Raw genomic sequence first — 15,533 nt, 5'->3', positions numbered from 1 at the left:
GCCTTTTGTTTATTTACATTTGAAGATTGCAAAGAGCTTTAAATAAAAGGAGTTCAAAGCTGTTCAAATTTAGACAAGATAAGTTGTCTACAAGGCCTGTATAAATATATAACTCAAACAACAAAAGGACATTTGGACCATGCCAGACCAATCAACAAAATGCTAGTGCAGCAATTTATAAGAATCAGAGTTGTTTAAACAGACTTTATTAACTCACAAAAACTCTCTCTACGCTCTAGTTATATTAGTGCCATCATTTGAGTCTATGGACGCACAGAGCCTCATTCTAATGTAGTATTGAATGCCTCTTCCTAACAAATTTTAGACAGTATTAATTCATGGCTCCGAAGGTGCAGCAAGTAATGTCTCAGTCACACAGCTCCTGGGTGTCTGCGTGGGTTTCCTCCGGGTGACTGTCTGTGAGGAGTGTGGTGTGTTCTCCCTGTGTCTGCGTGGGTTTCCTCAGGGTGACTGTCTGTGAGGAGTGTGGTGTGTTCTCCCTGTGTCTGCGTAGGTTTCCTCCGGGTGACTGTCTGTGAGGAGTGTGGTGTGTTCTCCCTGTGTCTGCGTGGATTTCCTCCGGGTGACTGTCTGTGAGGAGTGTGGTGTGTTCTCCCTGTGTCTGCGTGGGTTTCCTCCAGGTGCTCCAGTTTCTTCCCACAGTCCAAAAACACACGTTGGTAAATGGATTGGTGACTCAAAAGTGTCCGTAGGTGTGAATGTGTGAGCGTGTGTTTCCCTGTGAAGGACTGGCGCCCCCTCCAGGGTATATTCCTGCCTTGCACCCAATGATTCCAGGTAGGCTCTGGACCCACCGCGACCCTGAACTAGATAATGAATGAATGAAGACTAAACAATTAAGCAACTGTTATTTAGCACAATAACAGTTTTATAGCACAATGCCACGTATTGTACTTAGTAAAATCAAAGGGGATCATATTGGGAGGACACATCCAAAAACTGGAAGCTTTCCATCAAGTGTAAAAACATATGTTCATGAACCTATTTTGGCAGCAGTACACACATTTTGTATCTTGTATGTCTTTTGGGGTTTTGGTTTCAGATTAATATTTTGAGTCTCAGTTCTGGCCAAGATCTTTCATTTCAGTGCATTAAACTTATGTGTGATTAAAAAAAAAGAGAGAAAACAATTCTTTACATTAAGGTGAACAGTCAAGATACAAAATGGACATAATGATGCTATAAATAGATAAAAAGATAAATAGATAAAAAGTTTATTATGAAAAAGCTAGATTTTTTGGTTTCTCCTAAATGCTGGAAAATATATTCAGTACTTGGAAGACCAGAGCTTCCATCCAAAAGGATATGAGCAAAAAGGCGATAAATCTGTAACTAAAAAATATATAAAGAAATTCAGGCCAGAGTATTATATAAAAACAATGGCAGTTTACGTATTATATATAAAACAGTGTCCCTTTCTGAAAGCCTCATTACTTTAATCTCAAACATCTCCATTAACACATACACAAGGGACTGGTCAATCTGTCCCTAACTAATATTTATATAAACCTCAGTGTGTTGGAAGGAGAGAGCAGTCCTGGAGCCATAGAAAAAGTGAGCAATTCACATTTATAAACAGCAGAAGGTGAAGTGCGGTTGCAGAGAATGAGTTATGCTAGTTATGTAAACATCTTCATGTTTAGCTGCTAAAAAGGCTCAGGTGAAAGGCACTTTGAACTACTGCTTAAATCAACACTCCAGCGCTCCAATCCCTGGCCTGTTCAAAAGTTTGCAGGAGCATGTGTTTGTGTGTGTGTGTGTGGGTCCCACAACAAAAATAAATCATTATATTTTAAGGTGAATACAGGTTTTAACAAAGGGGTTAAGCTTAGGGTTAGGGTTAAGCTACTTTTACTTATGGAAATGTTTATGTTAAATCTACACAAAACGAATGGAAGTCTATATGATGTCCCCACAATTCACAGATAAAAGACTCTGTGCATGTATCATCATGACAAGCCTCTGGAGAGCTCATATGTACTCATATTTTTTACAGTTCTTTTTGGAAAGAAACCTCAAGAGATGGAATAAGACATGAGTCAAGTCCAGAACATGTTCTGTGACAAATTCCTGATTAAATCTCATACTGGATTTAAAAACTGAATTTGATTTCTCAGTGTATGAACCGTTATTTAACAACTGGATTTCATGAAGGTAATTCTACTCTGGTCCTTTACTGCAGTATGAAATAATACACCATACAGTTTTCTTCTAGGGCGGCACAGTGGCGCAGCAGGTAGTGTCGCAGTCACACAGCTCCAGGGACCTGGAGGTTGTGGGTTTGATTCCCGCTCCGGGTGACTGTCTGTGAGGAGTGTGGTGTGTTCTCCCCGTGTCCGCGTGGGTTTCCTCCGGGTGCTCCGGTTTCCTCCCACAGTCCAAAAACACAAGTTGGTAGGTGAATTGGCGACTCAAAAAGTGTCCGTAGGTGTGAGTGTGTATGTATTGCCCTGTGAAGGACTGGCGCCCTTCCTTCCCACCTTCCGCCCCATGATTCCAGGTAGGCTCTGGACCCACCGCGACCCTGAACTGGATAAGGGTTACAGATAATGAATGAATGAGTTTTCTTCTACTTTTCCAGTTTCTGAACACAGGACAAAGACACAGAACTCTTCCACAACCTTCTCAGAGTTTACATTGCCTGTTTCAAGCTCAGTTTTATATATCATATATCAAAATATATATCATAGCAACAGAAGTGAGCATGGATCCCTTCCATGTTTCTTTTTGTACAGAGCACAGTCGCTTCATGCATCAATCAAAGCACTTTTCTGATACGTTATAATTAGCCGATGGAACCTAAATTCCCATGTGTATCCACATTTGTGTGGATTTGTGAAATGTGTGTTTGTGTGTGTGTGTGTGTGTATAACACATTTCAGTGTCTAAAATGATGCATTACTGAATGAAAGATTATTAGATTAAAGCCCTATTAGGACAGGATTAGTTCTACTGGTGGACGTGGGGTAAACATTTATTACATGAGAATCTCAGTTTTAATCCTGTACGAATAGCCCATTTCAGTCATTTGTCTAGAGTGTGTGCTTCCTTTTCAGGAAAGATTTCGGAGCCTTTAACCTACTGTAAAAGGAGCAGTAAAAATGACATGTTTTTTTAATCCTGTCTGAACTGACATGTGCGGGAATATTCTGTCATATCCTGGGGAAAAGGGGATTTTTGTGGGTTTTCTCAAGAATGGAGGAGCTGGTGGAGGCTTTTCATGGTGGAACATATGGTTCAAGTACAAGGATAAGTTCAGCTGCTTAACAACACGCCACACTCCACAATATGACCTAACCTATCACTCAGAGGAGCGATATTTCTGTAGGGGGGTTTAGCCTAGACGTGTTAAGTATGTGTGTCCTATTAAATGGCTTATAATATCGGTTATAATAACGGTGTGAAGAATTAGTGAAGCTTTTTGCCATCTCCTCACCCATTAGCTATTTCGAAGGAGACGATAACATTATTGAGAACTGGATATTTTTGGTGGACGGGCTCTAAACAGTACTCTAAACAGGTTCTCCTCTAAACCCTACTGACAGTCTTAGAACTCTGCGGTGTATGATCCACTGTGTGATGGCAACGCGTGAAAGGAGTTTCCACTCACTCCCACCTCTGTAGAACGCTGATGTCTTGGCAGGTAGATAGTTAACTTCCAGTTCCACTTTAAATGGTTAATCAATTCCTTTCTAGCTCCTGAGACTACTGCAACATTTAAGGTGAAACTGAATGGTTTGAAAATAAAGCTGCTGCATTAGAAACTGAATTTAATTTCACATCACAGCAGAGTTAGAAGTGGGCGATGTAAGATTTTTGAACACTTCTGACAGCGTATTATGCCCTAAATTTACCTAAAGTCCAGCAGTGCTCCTCTGATGTCTGTGCGGACTGATGCACTGCTGAAGAGTCGTTCCATTTTAATCACTGCACGTTGTATCTCCATTCTGTAGATGGCACTTATGAACAAAGGGTAGGGGTAAAAATAAGAAATGGGATTCACACTTCAAGTTAGAACAGCACCAACTGTTGCAGCACAGACTCTGGAGAGGTGATGGACATTCAGTATTTCTGGGCAGAGCAGCAGCGGTGGTTGTGATGCTGAACCAATCGTCCAACAGCATTACCACACCTCACTAACGCACCTGTGTAAGAGTTGGTGAAGTACACTGCATACTTCTGAAAGTACACTGTACAATTAGTGAAGGATTTACTACAGAGGAGTTGCAAGTGGGAAGTAATGACTCATCTGTGTGGGTAGACTGTGATCACATTCGTGGGTCTGCTGAGAGCATAGGTTACCATACACACCAAATACAGCCAAGTTCATATTCTGCTGCTAACCTAAAATGAAGAGCAGTGGAACAAGTGATAATATTGTATCTATTTCAAGGCAGAAAAAATGCTCTTCAATGTTGCAGTGTATTTCACATTTGTGTTGTAAGTTTGATGTAATTTGGCATCATGTATTTGCTCTTGCAAGGTGACTTCTAAAGAACCTTCCAAAGTCAATACTTTGCATTCTTGATAGTGAGAAACAATCAAGGACTTGGGAAACTAGGAATAGTTTGTGGCTGTGTTCAGGCTTAAGCTATAGTTACCTGGACCTAACAGCCTAATAACATAACCATCAATTAGCAGTTGTTTTTAGACCTGTATTTGTGATTAAATATTTTGGGAAACACAACCATGCCTCCAACTCTAAACGCTGTCAGCAGTGCAAGACTCCTTCGGAGTTCTCTCACAGTCTAAAGTCCATATGGAGACAGATACCAACATTCATAGGTCAGCCGTTGACCTGTGTTTACCTGATATTACAAATGTTTCACATCTGGGGCTCTGGCAGCAGCGGAGTTTACCTCATGGCTGCCGGAACAACAAGGGCGAACTCACCAATTTTCAATTCAGTCCTGACTGCTTAATGTTTAAATAAAAAAACCCTCCGCCCTCCCTGACCACACAGACCACTGAACTGCGAATGCAAACACAGTCAAACCATGTGGCAAAACCAATTTAAATCTTCATTTAAGCTATGGAGGCGGAACATTTCCCAAACGGTTAACTTCAGTAGGAGGACTACCACAGCTCACTACATCTCCACTATGGGCTTTTTTTCTGTGCTTCATAAACTAATGTTTAAGCATTTGGATACAGTTTGTAATCACACTGTGAAATGCACTAAGTGTAATACTCTGTTGCTACTTTGCAAAGCTAGGATTTGCTTTTCTTCAAACACAGAACTAACAAATCAACTATCTGAGTACGGGCCAGAGATGTTGAGGCTTAAACCAAACATTGACATTGGCTAGGTTTTCATCCACGCATTTTGTACACAAACAAGCATGTCTTAATCTTATCAAAGAATAAAAAACAATCAGACATGTGATGCTATCTTAGCCACTTCTACTTGTTTTGTATGCATGCTCTTAGCATAAAGAAAATAAAAATCTCCAGCCATAAAGTAAAACAGCAGTGCATTGTTCAAAAGGATTTCTCAGTAGAAACACGTCAAATTCTCAGAAATGTTTTTACAAACATTCAACCTCGCAGACGTCAACCCCTTTTCCACAAGTGAACACAGTTCTGGGGTCTTAATGTGTGACAGCAACACTCCCTCCTCGTCTAAACAGCCCTGTGCCAAACAACTGGTTTCAGCTCCTGTTCCTTTAAATGAGAATGAGCCACAGCTCAATTCAGCACGAGAGTCCAGGAGTGAAGAGCAAGGAGCAGAAGATTGTCATTTTTGGTCTGTTCTCTTTCTTCATCCTCCTTATTGTCATCAGTATTTCTCTCTGTTTCCTGTGTTTGTTTTGCTCCGTTAAACTTTGTCCTTGCGTTTTCACATAAACGTGGGTCCATCAGTGTTATTAGAGAGACTCTAATGATGAGATGAGGAGGCAGGACAATTCTAAAGTGACTGCAGTTGACATAACATTTTTTGCAGCACACAATCAGAATAAATAATTTTACCCCATGTTATATTTCAGTTTGTGGGTTGGGAGGAGCTTGAGATTAATGTGTACATGCTTTGAAAATGTGTGGGGTTTTTTTTCATAATATGTACCCTTTAAGTTAATTCTCTTTGTGGCAATTCCAGTTCTCACGTATCTTTAATCTGAAAGTCAGATTGGAAACTGGCTATTGCTAAAATAAAATAGTCTTGTGAGACATGTTGTTAGATTAATGCTCTGATCTAGTTGTTTTTTTAGTCAGACCATTGGTTGTCTGAAACAAGCACAATTATTACCATTGCTATTTGCTATTTTGATCACCAAAAATATATAGAAATGCTACAAACACAGAGAAACCTAAAGCCTTATTGCTATAGCCATTATTAACATCCCAAAATAAATCACATGTCTCTTTATTCATTTATTCATTCATTATCTGTAACCCTTATCCAGTTCAGGGTCACGGTGGGTCCAGAGCCTACCTGGAATCATTGGGCGCAAGGTGGGAATACACCCTGGAGGGGGCGCCAGTCCTTCACAGGGCAACACACACACACACATTCACTCACACACTCACACCTACGGACACTTTTGAGTCACCAATCCACCCACCAACGTGTGTTTTTGGACAATGGGAGGAAACCGGAGCACCCGGAGGAAACCCACGCGGACACGGGGAGAACACACCAAACAGGTCCCTGGAGCTGTGTGACTGCGACACTACCTTCTGCGCTACCGTGCCGCCCCATGTCTCTTTAGTAAACTTTAATTTTAAATTTAAGGCATTTGAATGAGCCCAGGAATGAGAAAATTTTGCCAGTTTTCAAAGACATTTATAAATCATTAAAAATAAAATTAGAAGTTTTAATAATAAGACATCAGCTAATGCAGTAGGATACATATCTAACAGAATCATTTCATCTCCCGCTCCCTCTCATGCAAACACTTCAGGGTTCCGAGTGCAGAGGCAGGAGTAAAGTGTGATGGATCAACATCCCTACTTATCACCTCACGACTCTTCCAGTTCTTTGATTGGTTAAGCACAAGCCCACAGGCACGATGGGAGTCTGACTCATTCCCTAATGGCTGGAAGTTAGCATCTGACTCGCTGACACCTCCAGCATAGTTAAATTGCTTCAACTGAGTCAGAACAAAGCTATTTAAATTCATGAACACTTCATGAAAAATCCAAAGCGATTGGGTCCGATGGCATGTTTACTTGACATGTAACTGAGCTCTCAGCAGTAAGGGAAGTGGTTGTTTCTGGTATATTCTGAGTCAGAGCTATTATCAGGCAGTGAGAGAGAGAGAGAGCGAGAGAGAGAGCGAGAGAGAAAGAGAGCGAGAGAGAGAGAGAGAGAGTGAGAATAACTTCTGGTACAATAAGGTCACTAGGTTGTTATGACAGAACCATGTAAAAAGAGGGTCTTTTTTCATAGCAAATGAAATGTTACTGGAAGGGGAGCTATTTCAGGAGGCCACTTCCAGACAACAGTTATAGCTGTTGGTCTCATGGCTCTGTGGTCTGTCGGTGAAAAAAATCCTGCATATTGTAGGAAAGTCACCAATCTGCTTCAATCACTGAGCCCCCCTCTATCTCACTCTCCCAGTCTCGTCCTGTCCTTTGGCGAGTCACGTATGTGTTTGTTCTCAACATATAGACCCACGGACTTTAATGGACTTTAGCTTGAGGTTTATACAGCCTGACTGGAACAGTAGAATAACATTCAATTGAGTGTCTGAGGACTCTCCCTCCATCAACTCTTGGATGTGTTGAAGTACCCATTATGGTCCAGAACTTAGCATCCAAAATCAGTTCCAAATCTCACTAGTAGTGTTGGTGTATCTGCAGCAAAGGTGGCAGATGAACAAGCTTCCAACTGATTGGGTAGAGTGTGAATACACAAACCTAAGGCCATATGGCCATAAATCTATATTTTTTAATGTTTGTTGACATGGCTTTGAATACTTGATCAGTTGTCTAGGTTACGAGTCCCACACTCCACGATGCTGATATGCAAATGTGATTGACAGAAAAGTAGATTCACCTCCTTGTCCTAATTGGTTGAACGTTGGGTGGTCCATTTCATTTGTTTGGTATCGCTTTCACAGAGCCAGGGGGCACCCACAGAGACCGGATTTTTTTTCCTATGTAAGTGTACGTTGTATTGACAGCTGTGATGGAATGTGAAAAGAACTTCACAAAATACTACAAAAAATAGGTCAGACTCAGATGCTGTGTGTTTGTTTGGGAAGTTTGAGGTGGTGTATTGTGTTAAAATCAACAAAAATCAAGTGCGAAATACCCAGTCTGTTTACAATCTGCTCTGACTGCATTTAGACGCATGCATGTGCGTCAGTATCTGCTTCATGGCGTGTGTCCTGAAAAGTGCCCTGTGTACTACATGTAGAGAATAGTGAGTAGTGGGCCATTTCAAACACACCTATGGTATCGGTGCTCTCTGTAGCCGATACTGATGCTGTGTTTAAGTGTCAGTGTCAGTGCAAAACTAGCTGAAAGTCTATCAGTTGTATAAATAACTACAGTTGCCTTTTCTCCACCAAGTGCAGAGAGAGAGAGACAGAGATGGACTAGCATATTGGACTGTGCCATTTGTTCTTAAATTTTTTTTAGACATTTACTGATGCTGGTGTTTCATAAACCCATTAGAACTGTTCCCAGCATGCAACCAGACTGGAGAGGACATACTCAGAATTTTATAAAAGTGGTTTTTAACTAGAATAGTGAATGTTGCCTTTAACATTCACCACACTCAGTGTCAAGAACTGTGTAGAAGAGAATTTGACCACAATTAATCACCCAGCATCAGCCTCAAAACAGTCAGTTCCAACGTCTCATGTAAAACCTTCCCAGAAGAGTTTTCCCAGAACCTGTTCCTGCAGCAATGGGGGGACAAGCTCCCAATAGACTTCAGGATTAAGAAATATTGGATGAGCAGGTGTCCACAAAGTTTTGGCTATACTTGTGGTGTGCGCAGGGAAGCATGGCTTAATTTCTCACAAATGCAAATAACAAACTGTCATACTGCCCAACTACAAACACAAAGTTGAGAGCAAGATGAAGAATGGTAGGAAACCCGCTTGTATCCATCTCTTTACTGTGTGGTGGTTTGTAAGAGTCTGTCTGTGTGTGTGTGTGTGTGTGTCCCTGTTCCTAAAAAGGCAGAAGCATGTCGGTGGAGGTTTGTCTTGAGGAGAGGAGTGGAGCAGCAGGTCAAAGCAACAAAGACCAGACGCCTTTCAGATCATAAACATTGTGTTCCTACTGTAGCTGGCATACAAACATTCACACTCATACTCCACACACTCTCAGAGGAAAACATCCATCACCTCCTCTGACACTTTTCTGTTCAGCGCCAGTCAGAAACTGTTTGTGTGTGTGTGAATTTGTGAGTAACTTTCACTTATGACCTGACGAGCACAACCCAACTATCATCCAAAGCTTCTACTGGGCTTATGTAACAGCAGGTAGGAGTTTGAAAAGCAGCTTGATCGCCCACACTGAATCATCATCACTGCACACTGACACATTCACAGACCGAAAAGAGAGAGAGAGAGAGAGAGAGAGAGAGAGATAGAGAGAGAGAGAGAGAGAGAGAGAGACAGAGAGGGGGAGAGAGAGAGAGAGAGAGAGAGAGAGAGAGGGAGAGAGAGAGAGAGAGAATATAACCAAAGTAGTTCAAGTAATGTAAAACTATAATAATGATATAATTAAAATCTCACTTAAAAATACACTTATTAAATCAAAATGAACAAGTAAGCAGATGTCAAACCACACGCAGATGTTCATTTGGGAAATCTCAGAGAGCCTGAGTTAATGTTTATCATTTCCGTCGTCACTTCAAGCCCTGAATCAACTCGATTATCATATGTTTGTAAGAATCTGCATTAATTCAGCACTAAAAAAAGTGCCCTCTTCATGCTCTTCCCACTAACACCTTCCTTCACAGCAGCTGTTACAAGGTTTGACAAGTTTTATAGAACATTTGTAGACCGTGTTAATATTTATGGTTTTATTCAGTACAACTTCCATAGAAGTCATGCCCAAGGACACAGCGTGGTGTTCCTGTTGAAGCTGGGAATCTAATCCTGCTGTTTGAAAACCAGCAGTGTTTCCCAATACTCTACACCAACTACACAAACAGCCCAATAAAGAACTTTGGTTTTGCTAACCTTCAAGTCCCAGATTTAATTGTTGTTGCAGACAGTCAGCACTAAGCAAATGTGAAATGACAATAACGTTATACTGGAACTATGGCAACAGGGCAATAGTGTATTCACTGTATTGCAAATAACTGCAGGAATTCAAAATAACTTTCATTTTAAAACGAAAACCCAGTCAAAATGTAGTTATTTTGATTTTCATGTGCTAATCTCTCATTAGGCCGACTGAGAATTAGGCGTATCATTCTTTTAAAACCTGACTAGGTGTAGTCTGTGATAGCTACATGGACAGGGTGGGACTGGGAGTAATAAGAGTGCCCTAATAAAAGGTCTGCTTGGGACTGATTTTTAAATCTCGCTCCGACTAGGTTTTGTCCCAAACCCGCCCGCAGCTTGGATGTTAACAAATGCTCCTGCCCGTGCAGTCCCACATATTTCACAAACAATAATCTTCTTATTCTGTAGTACTTTTGACCTAAATGGACTGAGGGGTGAAAAAACATCAGTCTTTGAATGACAATTAAATTTATTCTTGTGCCACAAAATATTGTAACGGGACCCGTGAGTCCCAGGGGAGTGCAGACCTGTGTCCCCAATCACTTAGCATTAATCTTTAAGCATAAATGTAAAAACTGATTTTGATCTGGTTTAGTCTTAGCCTTCCGACTAAAATATGTAAAAGTTTCAGTCTCATTCATTCATTCATTACCCGCAACCACCTATCCAGTTCAGGGCCGCGGCGGGTCCAGAGCCCACCTGGAATCACTGGGCGCAAGGCAGGAATACACCCTGGAGGGGTGTCCACAGACACACATACACATTCACTCACACCCACTGACACACCCGAGTCGCCAATCCACCTACCAACGTGTGTTTATTGGACTGTGGGAGGAAACCGAAGCACCCCTGGAGGAAACCCACACGGACACGGTGAGAACACACCACACTCCTCACAGACAGTCACCCGGAGGAAACCCACGCAGACACAGGGAGAACCCCCACACTCCTCAGAGACAGTCACATGGAGGAAACCCACACAGACACAGGGAGAACACCCCACACTCCTCACAGACAGTCATCCGGAGGAAACCCACACGGACACAGGGAGAACACCCCACACTCCTCACAGACAGTCATCCGGAGGAAACCCACGCAGACACAGGGAGAACACCCCACACTCCTCACAGACAGTCATCCGGAGGAAACCCACGCGGACACAGGGAGAACCCCCACACTCCTCACAGACAGTTTTAGTAAATTAAAGCTTAAAAAACAGCCAGTTTTAAGTCATGTATTTTTTTTTTAAATGTTACTATTTGAGAGGTATTATTTATTACTTAGACATAAACAACAGATGTGTTACATTAAAACTTGTTAACATTAACATACTATAATAATAACATTTAAACATTTAAAGTGTGGTGCTTTTTTGTTGTTTTTGGGGCTTGCAAACCACGACTGAGTTGACTCCACCAGGTGATATGGGTGACTCCCAGATGTTCTAAGTCATGATAATTTATGCTTATTTTAAAGAGAAGCTCTCTGTTCGGTGCTGCTGCTCAGACGACTGCGAACCTCAATGTGAAATCATTTTAAACATGGCACACACTGTCTGCCGCTAAGTCAAAGTAAACTTCAATAGTAAAGAGGAGTCATCTCCCAAAGAATCATTTTTTGGAGCGCCATCCTCGTGACATCGGCGAATAGACGGAGCATTTTTTTTGCTTATATTTCGTAAAGATTTTCCATTTTCAAATCAGATTTCATTCATTTCATTCTTATTCATTGATGAAAAAGTGCAAAACATTTCATCACAGATTTTGTCTTCAAATGATTATATTATATTCTCATCTGTGTCTGTTGTATTGCATAACACACCTGGGCTCAGTTTCCCAAAAACATTTTAGTGTTAAGACCATCCTGACAGGGAGAGAACGTGTTTAGGGTGATGCTCACTCTATCACTTATGAACATTCTTTGCTCTACGATGCTTCTGGAAAACCCAGCCCAGGTCAGTTAGCGCTCTTCCAGTGGCAAGGTGTTAGCAGGGGTTTGAAAAGAAGCAGTGGCTTGTTTCACATTTGAAGAGAACAAGTGTTAGCTAGTTAAGTACCATTGTGTGAAACTAGGGAGAATGTCGGTTAAGCTGATTAGGTCTTCAACCTGCAAAACTGTGTTCACTCAGTGTTTGAGATCATCTCACCTGGCGCACAAAGCTGTTGTTTGTTGTATCTGAAGATGTACTTCCATCAGAGCCTTTAAACCGCCCTTTTCTTCTCATTTTTCTTCCATGAGGCTGCAGACAGGTGAGAAAAACAGGAAAACAGCACTGTAATCAGAAACTGACTCAGACCAGGAGCTGCATTGTTGTTGTTGTTGTTGTTGTTTTTTGTTTGTGAATGCAGACTGCTGACGTTAGATGCATCTTTCTCTCTCCCGTACGCACAGCTCTGTCAAGCATGGCACATAGTATCCAGGCCAGACTGGACAGCTTTGAGGGATCATACTATAACTCAAATACAGACTGAACCAACGTACATGTCACCAATGGCAACTGCAAAACATTCCAGATCGCTAATGTCTTTTCTTTTCTAACTGCTCATTCCCTTAGGCCATGTAAAGCACGGTCGTGAAGGCTGCCAGTCTGTCTGTAACTAAGAGACCAGCCAGCCGAAGTGGATAATGTTTATTTTAGCACTGTCCACTCCGGAACAAAAGTTCAGACAGAAAGAGAGGAGAGAGAACACGAAAAGAGTGAGAGAGAGAAAGGAAAAATGAGAAAAAAAAGGAGAGACAGATGAAAAAATAGGAAATGAGTGAATGAAAGTCAGAGAGGGGGAGAAGAAAAAGAGAAACAGACCAACAAGACAGAAAATATAAAGCAGAGAAGAAACAACAGCAGGAGACAAAGAGAGTGACAGGACGAGACAGAGGGGAATATCAGAGACGAGAAAAAAGACTGAGAAGAGAGACATAAAGAGATATATAGAAGGTGGAGAAACAGGCAAAAAAGAGGCAGTGACAAAAAAAAGAAGAGAAAGTGAGAGAAAAAAATAGAAAAGCGGAGGTTAAAGAAAATTTGAGAGACGGAGACAGTGGGAGGGGGAAAGAATGATAGAGACAGAGACAAAAATAGAAGGGGGGAGAAACAGATGGCATTAAGAGAGAGAGAGAGAGAGAGAGAGAGAGAGAGAGAGAGAGAGAGAGAGAGAGAGAGAGAGTCAATCCCAGTTCTGATGTATTCACATTTCATTGTTTTTTCTGCTGTAAACTAAACTCATTTCAAATGAATGACTTGCCTGGGTTGTCTTCATCTGAACAGAGATCACACTGATCGCTCTATCAATACACTGCTGTAAAAAGTAAATATTAAAATTGTCATGTAGTAGTAGTCCATTAAATGATATTTTGCCACTAAAAAGTTTATATCTCAAATGTACGGAGCAATTAAACCACTAAAACTCACATATTTTCATCTGAAATACATATTAAATCGAGTTCAATCGTTAAACTGATGAAAAATATCGCTGCCTTTATGTGACTCTACACTTCGCTTTCACTACACCTCACTACACCCAAATCTACAGTCCCCAATAGTACCCACTCCTTTATCTCCCTCCCTGCAAAATGATGGAACTGCTCCCTTAGGTTTGTGACGTCAAAAACACTTGTTACAACCCACCCATTTGAGACTGTCTTTGGAACACAGCAGGTTGAAAGTGGAAATGCTCAGCCATGGTTTGACAGTTTATTTCACCCCTGATACATATTCTAGCATATAAACACCCCCACAGTGACACACAAAGAGAGTTAAAGACTCAATTTATGCCTGAGAAAGTCTTTAAAAGATTTCACTGTCATTCCCTTGAAGTGACTAAGTCATAAATAGAAGAAGCTTTCTCATTGCTGGCTAAATACTTCTAACCCTAGGCGACATCAACGGAGTACACATTTACCTCAGATTGAGTAAGTGATAGGTGAAGCCGGTACAGCCTGAAGAACATTCTGGAAGCTTACCTGCACCACGGGGGTCTCCAGGACGTCCAGGTGTTTCTCCACGGAGTTTGAGGGCGTTTTGGGCATACTGCTCACAACCATTGGACAGAAAAGGACCAAATGTTAAAGTACGGAGCTCAAGAGATGTTTCTGAGCAGTACTAATGAGGCGAAGTCGCCGCGACAGTCTTCAGTTCCCTCAGAAAGTGTAGACACAGACGTAAAGTTTCTAGCTGAAATGAGCAGCCTGAAAACTCCGGTCGGTTTTCACCCAATCACGATAAACGGCGCTTTCAGCAGGAAAACAGAGTTTGGAGTGAAACAGCAGGAGGATTTTGGTTCTTTTTAAGGATTTATAGCTCGTTGACTCACTCACTCTCTCATTCTCTGTCGCACTCACCTCCTGAACCTCCTCCTCCTCCTCTTTCCCGCGTTCTGCAGATGCACAGTCAACCGTGTAACGGTCAACACATTTGCATATTGTAGCTTCTGTGAGCGAGTTTCCACTTTAAAAATACGTGGAAATCATAACGAATACTCAAAGTATTCGGGCTTTGTGTCCAAATATTTGTAGTCAACTTTTACACTCTGTGAATCCAGCTTTGAAGGTCCACCGAAAGGGGACACCCAGCTTGGATAGTATCCATAGAAAAGTTAAATAAAATGGGACTCCCTGAAACAGCCACACATGAGCTGAACAGGACACTGTGTTCAATACCAACCGTCAACCAACGGTAAATCCCCTGGAATATGAAGCAGTAATACTATATTCTTTAGAGAGCTCTTACACCATTCAATTTGAAATAAACTGGAGTGAATTTTTAAAACCAGTACCTGAACATGCTAGTACGCTTGTTGCTGAATGCTATCAAATTCCTCACAGACTTTACAGCATTTAGTGAAAAGCTGTTCAATTCAGAAACAACCCACTGAGGGCAAACGGCTATTTAGCACTTTTCCATTCACAGTCAGATTTCCCTAACTATTTCCTCTTGATATTCTTTAGAAATTAGATTAGTAAATAATTTTAATCCACCATAGCGTCAACATTGTCACCCTTATCATTTTAAACCGGGCTCACTCATTGTATTTCTCACAGATGTTGGGAATATTTGTATTACTTTATATTTCAGAATCATTTGAATTGAATTTGAGGACATTGAAAACAAGTTCAAACTTGTACACGATAACTGAGTGGTCTAATGGTGGACCGTCTATATATTAGGGGACTGTGGGGCCAGGCCCCGCCAGCAGATGTCGCTGTGGAACAGTGCACATTATGAATAATTCAATACATGTACTGTACTTCATAATTCTGCAATTATAGAGTGTTGTTTGCCATACATTTGTCTGTCTGCATTCACCCTTTTCTTCAGTGGTC

General features: G+C 41.4%; 1 protein-coding gene across 4 annotated transcripts in view; it reads right to left on the bottom strand.

The window, feature by feature from the left end:
- cacnb2a (calcium channel, voltage-dependent, beta 2a) overlaps positions 1 to 14,520 on the bottom strand; it is an 86,349-nt gene extending 71,829 nt beyond the window's left edge. For all 4 annotated transcript variants that reach the window (XR_010804137.1, XM_066680331.1, XM_066680333.1 and 1 more), the window contains exons 1-2: positions 14,175 to 14,520; positions 12,361 to 12,453 (exon numbers count right to left, since the gene is read on the bottom strand). Coding sequence is in view for 3 of the 4 variants with exons in the window: in XM_066680331.1 (XP_066536428.1) it covers positions 12,361 to 12,453; positions 14,175 to 14,255 (174 nt within the window). In the remaining variant the exon portion in view is untranslated. The remainder of the gene's footprint in view (positions 1 to 12,360; positions 12,454 to 14,174) is intronic.
- Between the last annotated feature and the right edge of the window lie 1,013 nt (positions 14,521 to 15,533).

This window comes from Hoplias malabaricus, chromosome 9 (assembly GCF_029633855.1).
Source record: "Hoplias malabaricus isolate fHopMal1 chromosome 9, fHopMal1.hap1, whole genome shotgun sequence".
NCBI lineage: Eukaryota > Metazoa > Chordata > Actinopteri > Characiformes > Erythrinidae > Hoplias > Hoplias malabaricus.
The sequence above is the reverse complement of the archived record's forward strand: the minus strand, read 5'-3'. Positions and strand labels throughout refer to the sequence as shown.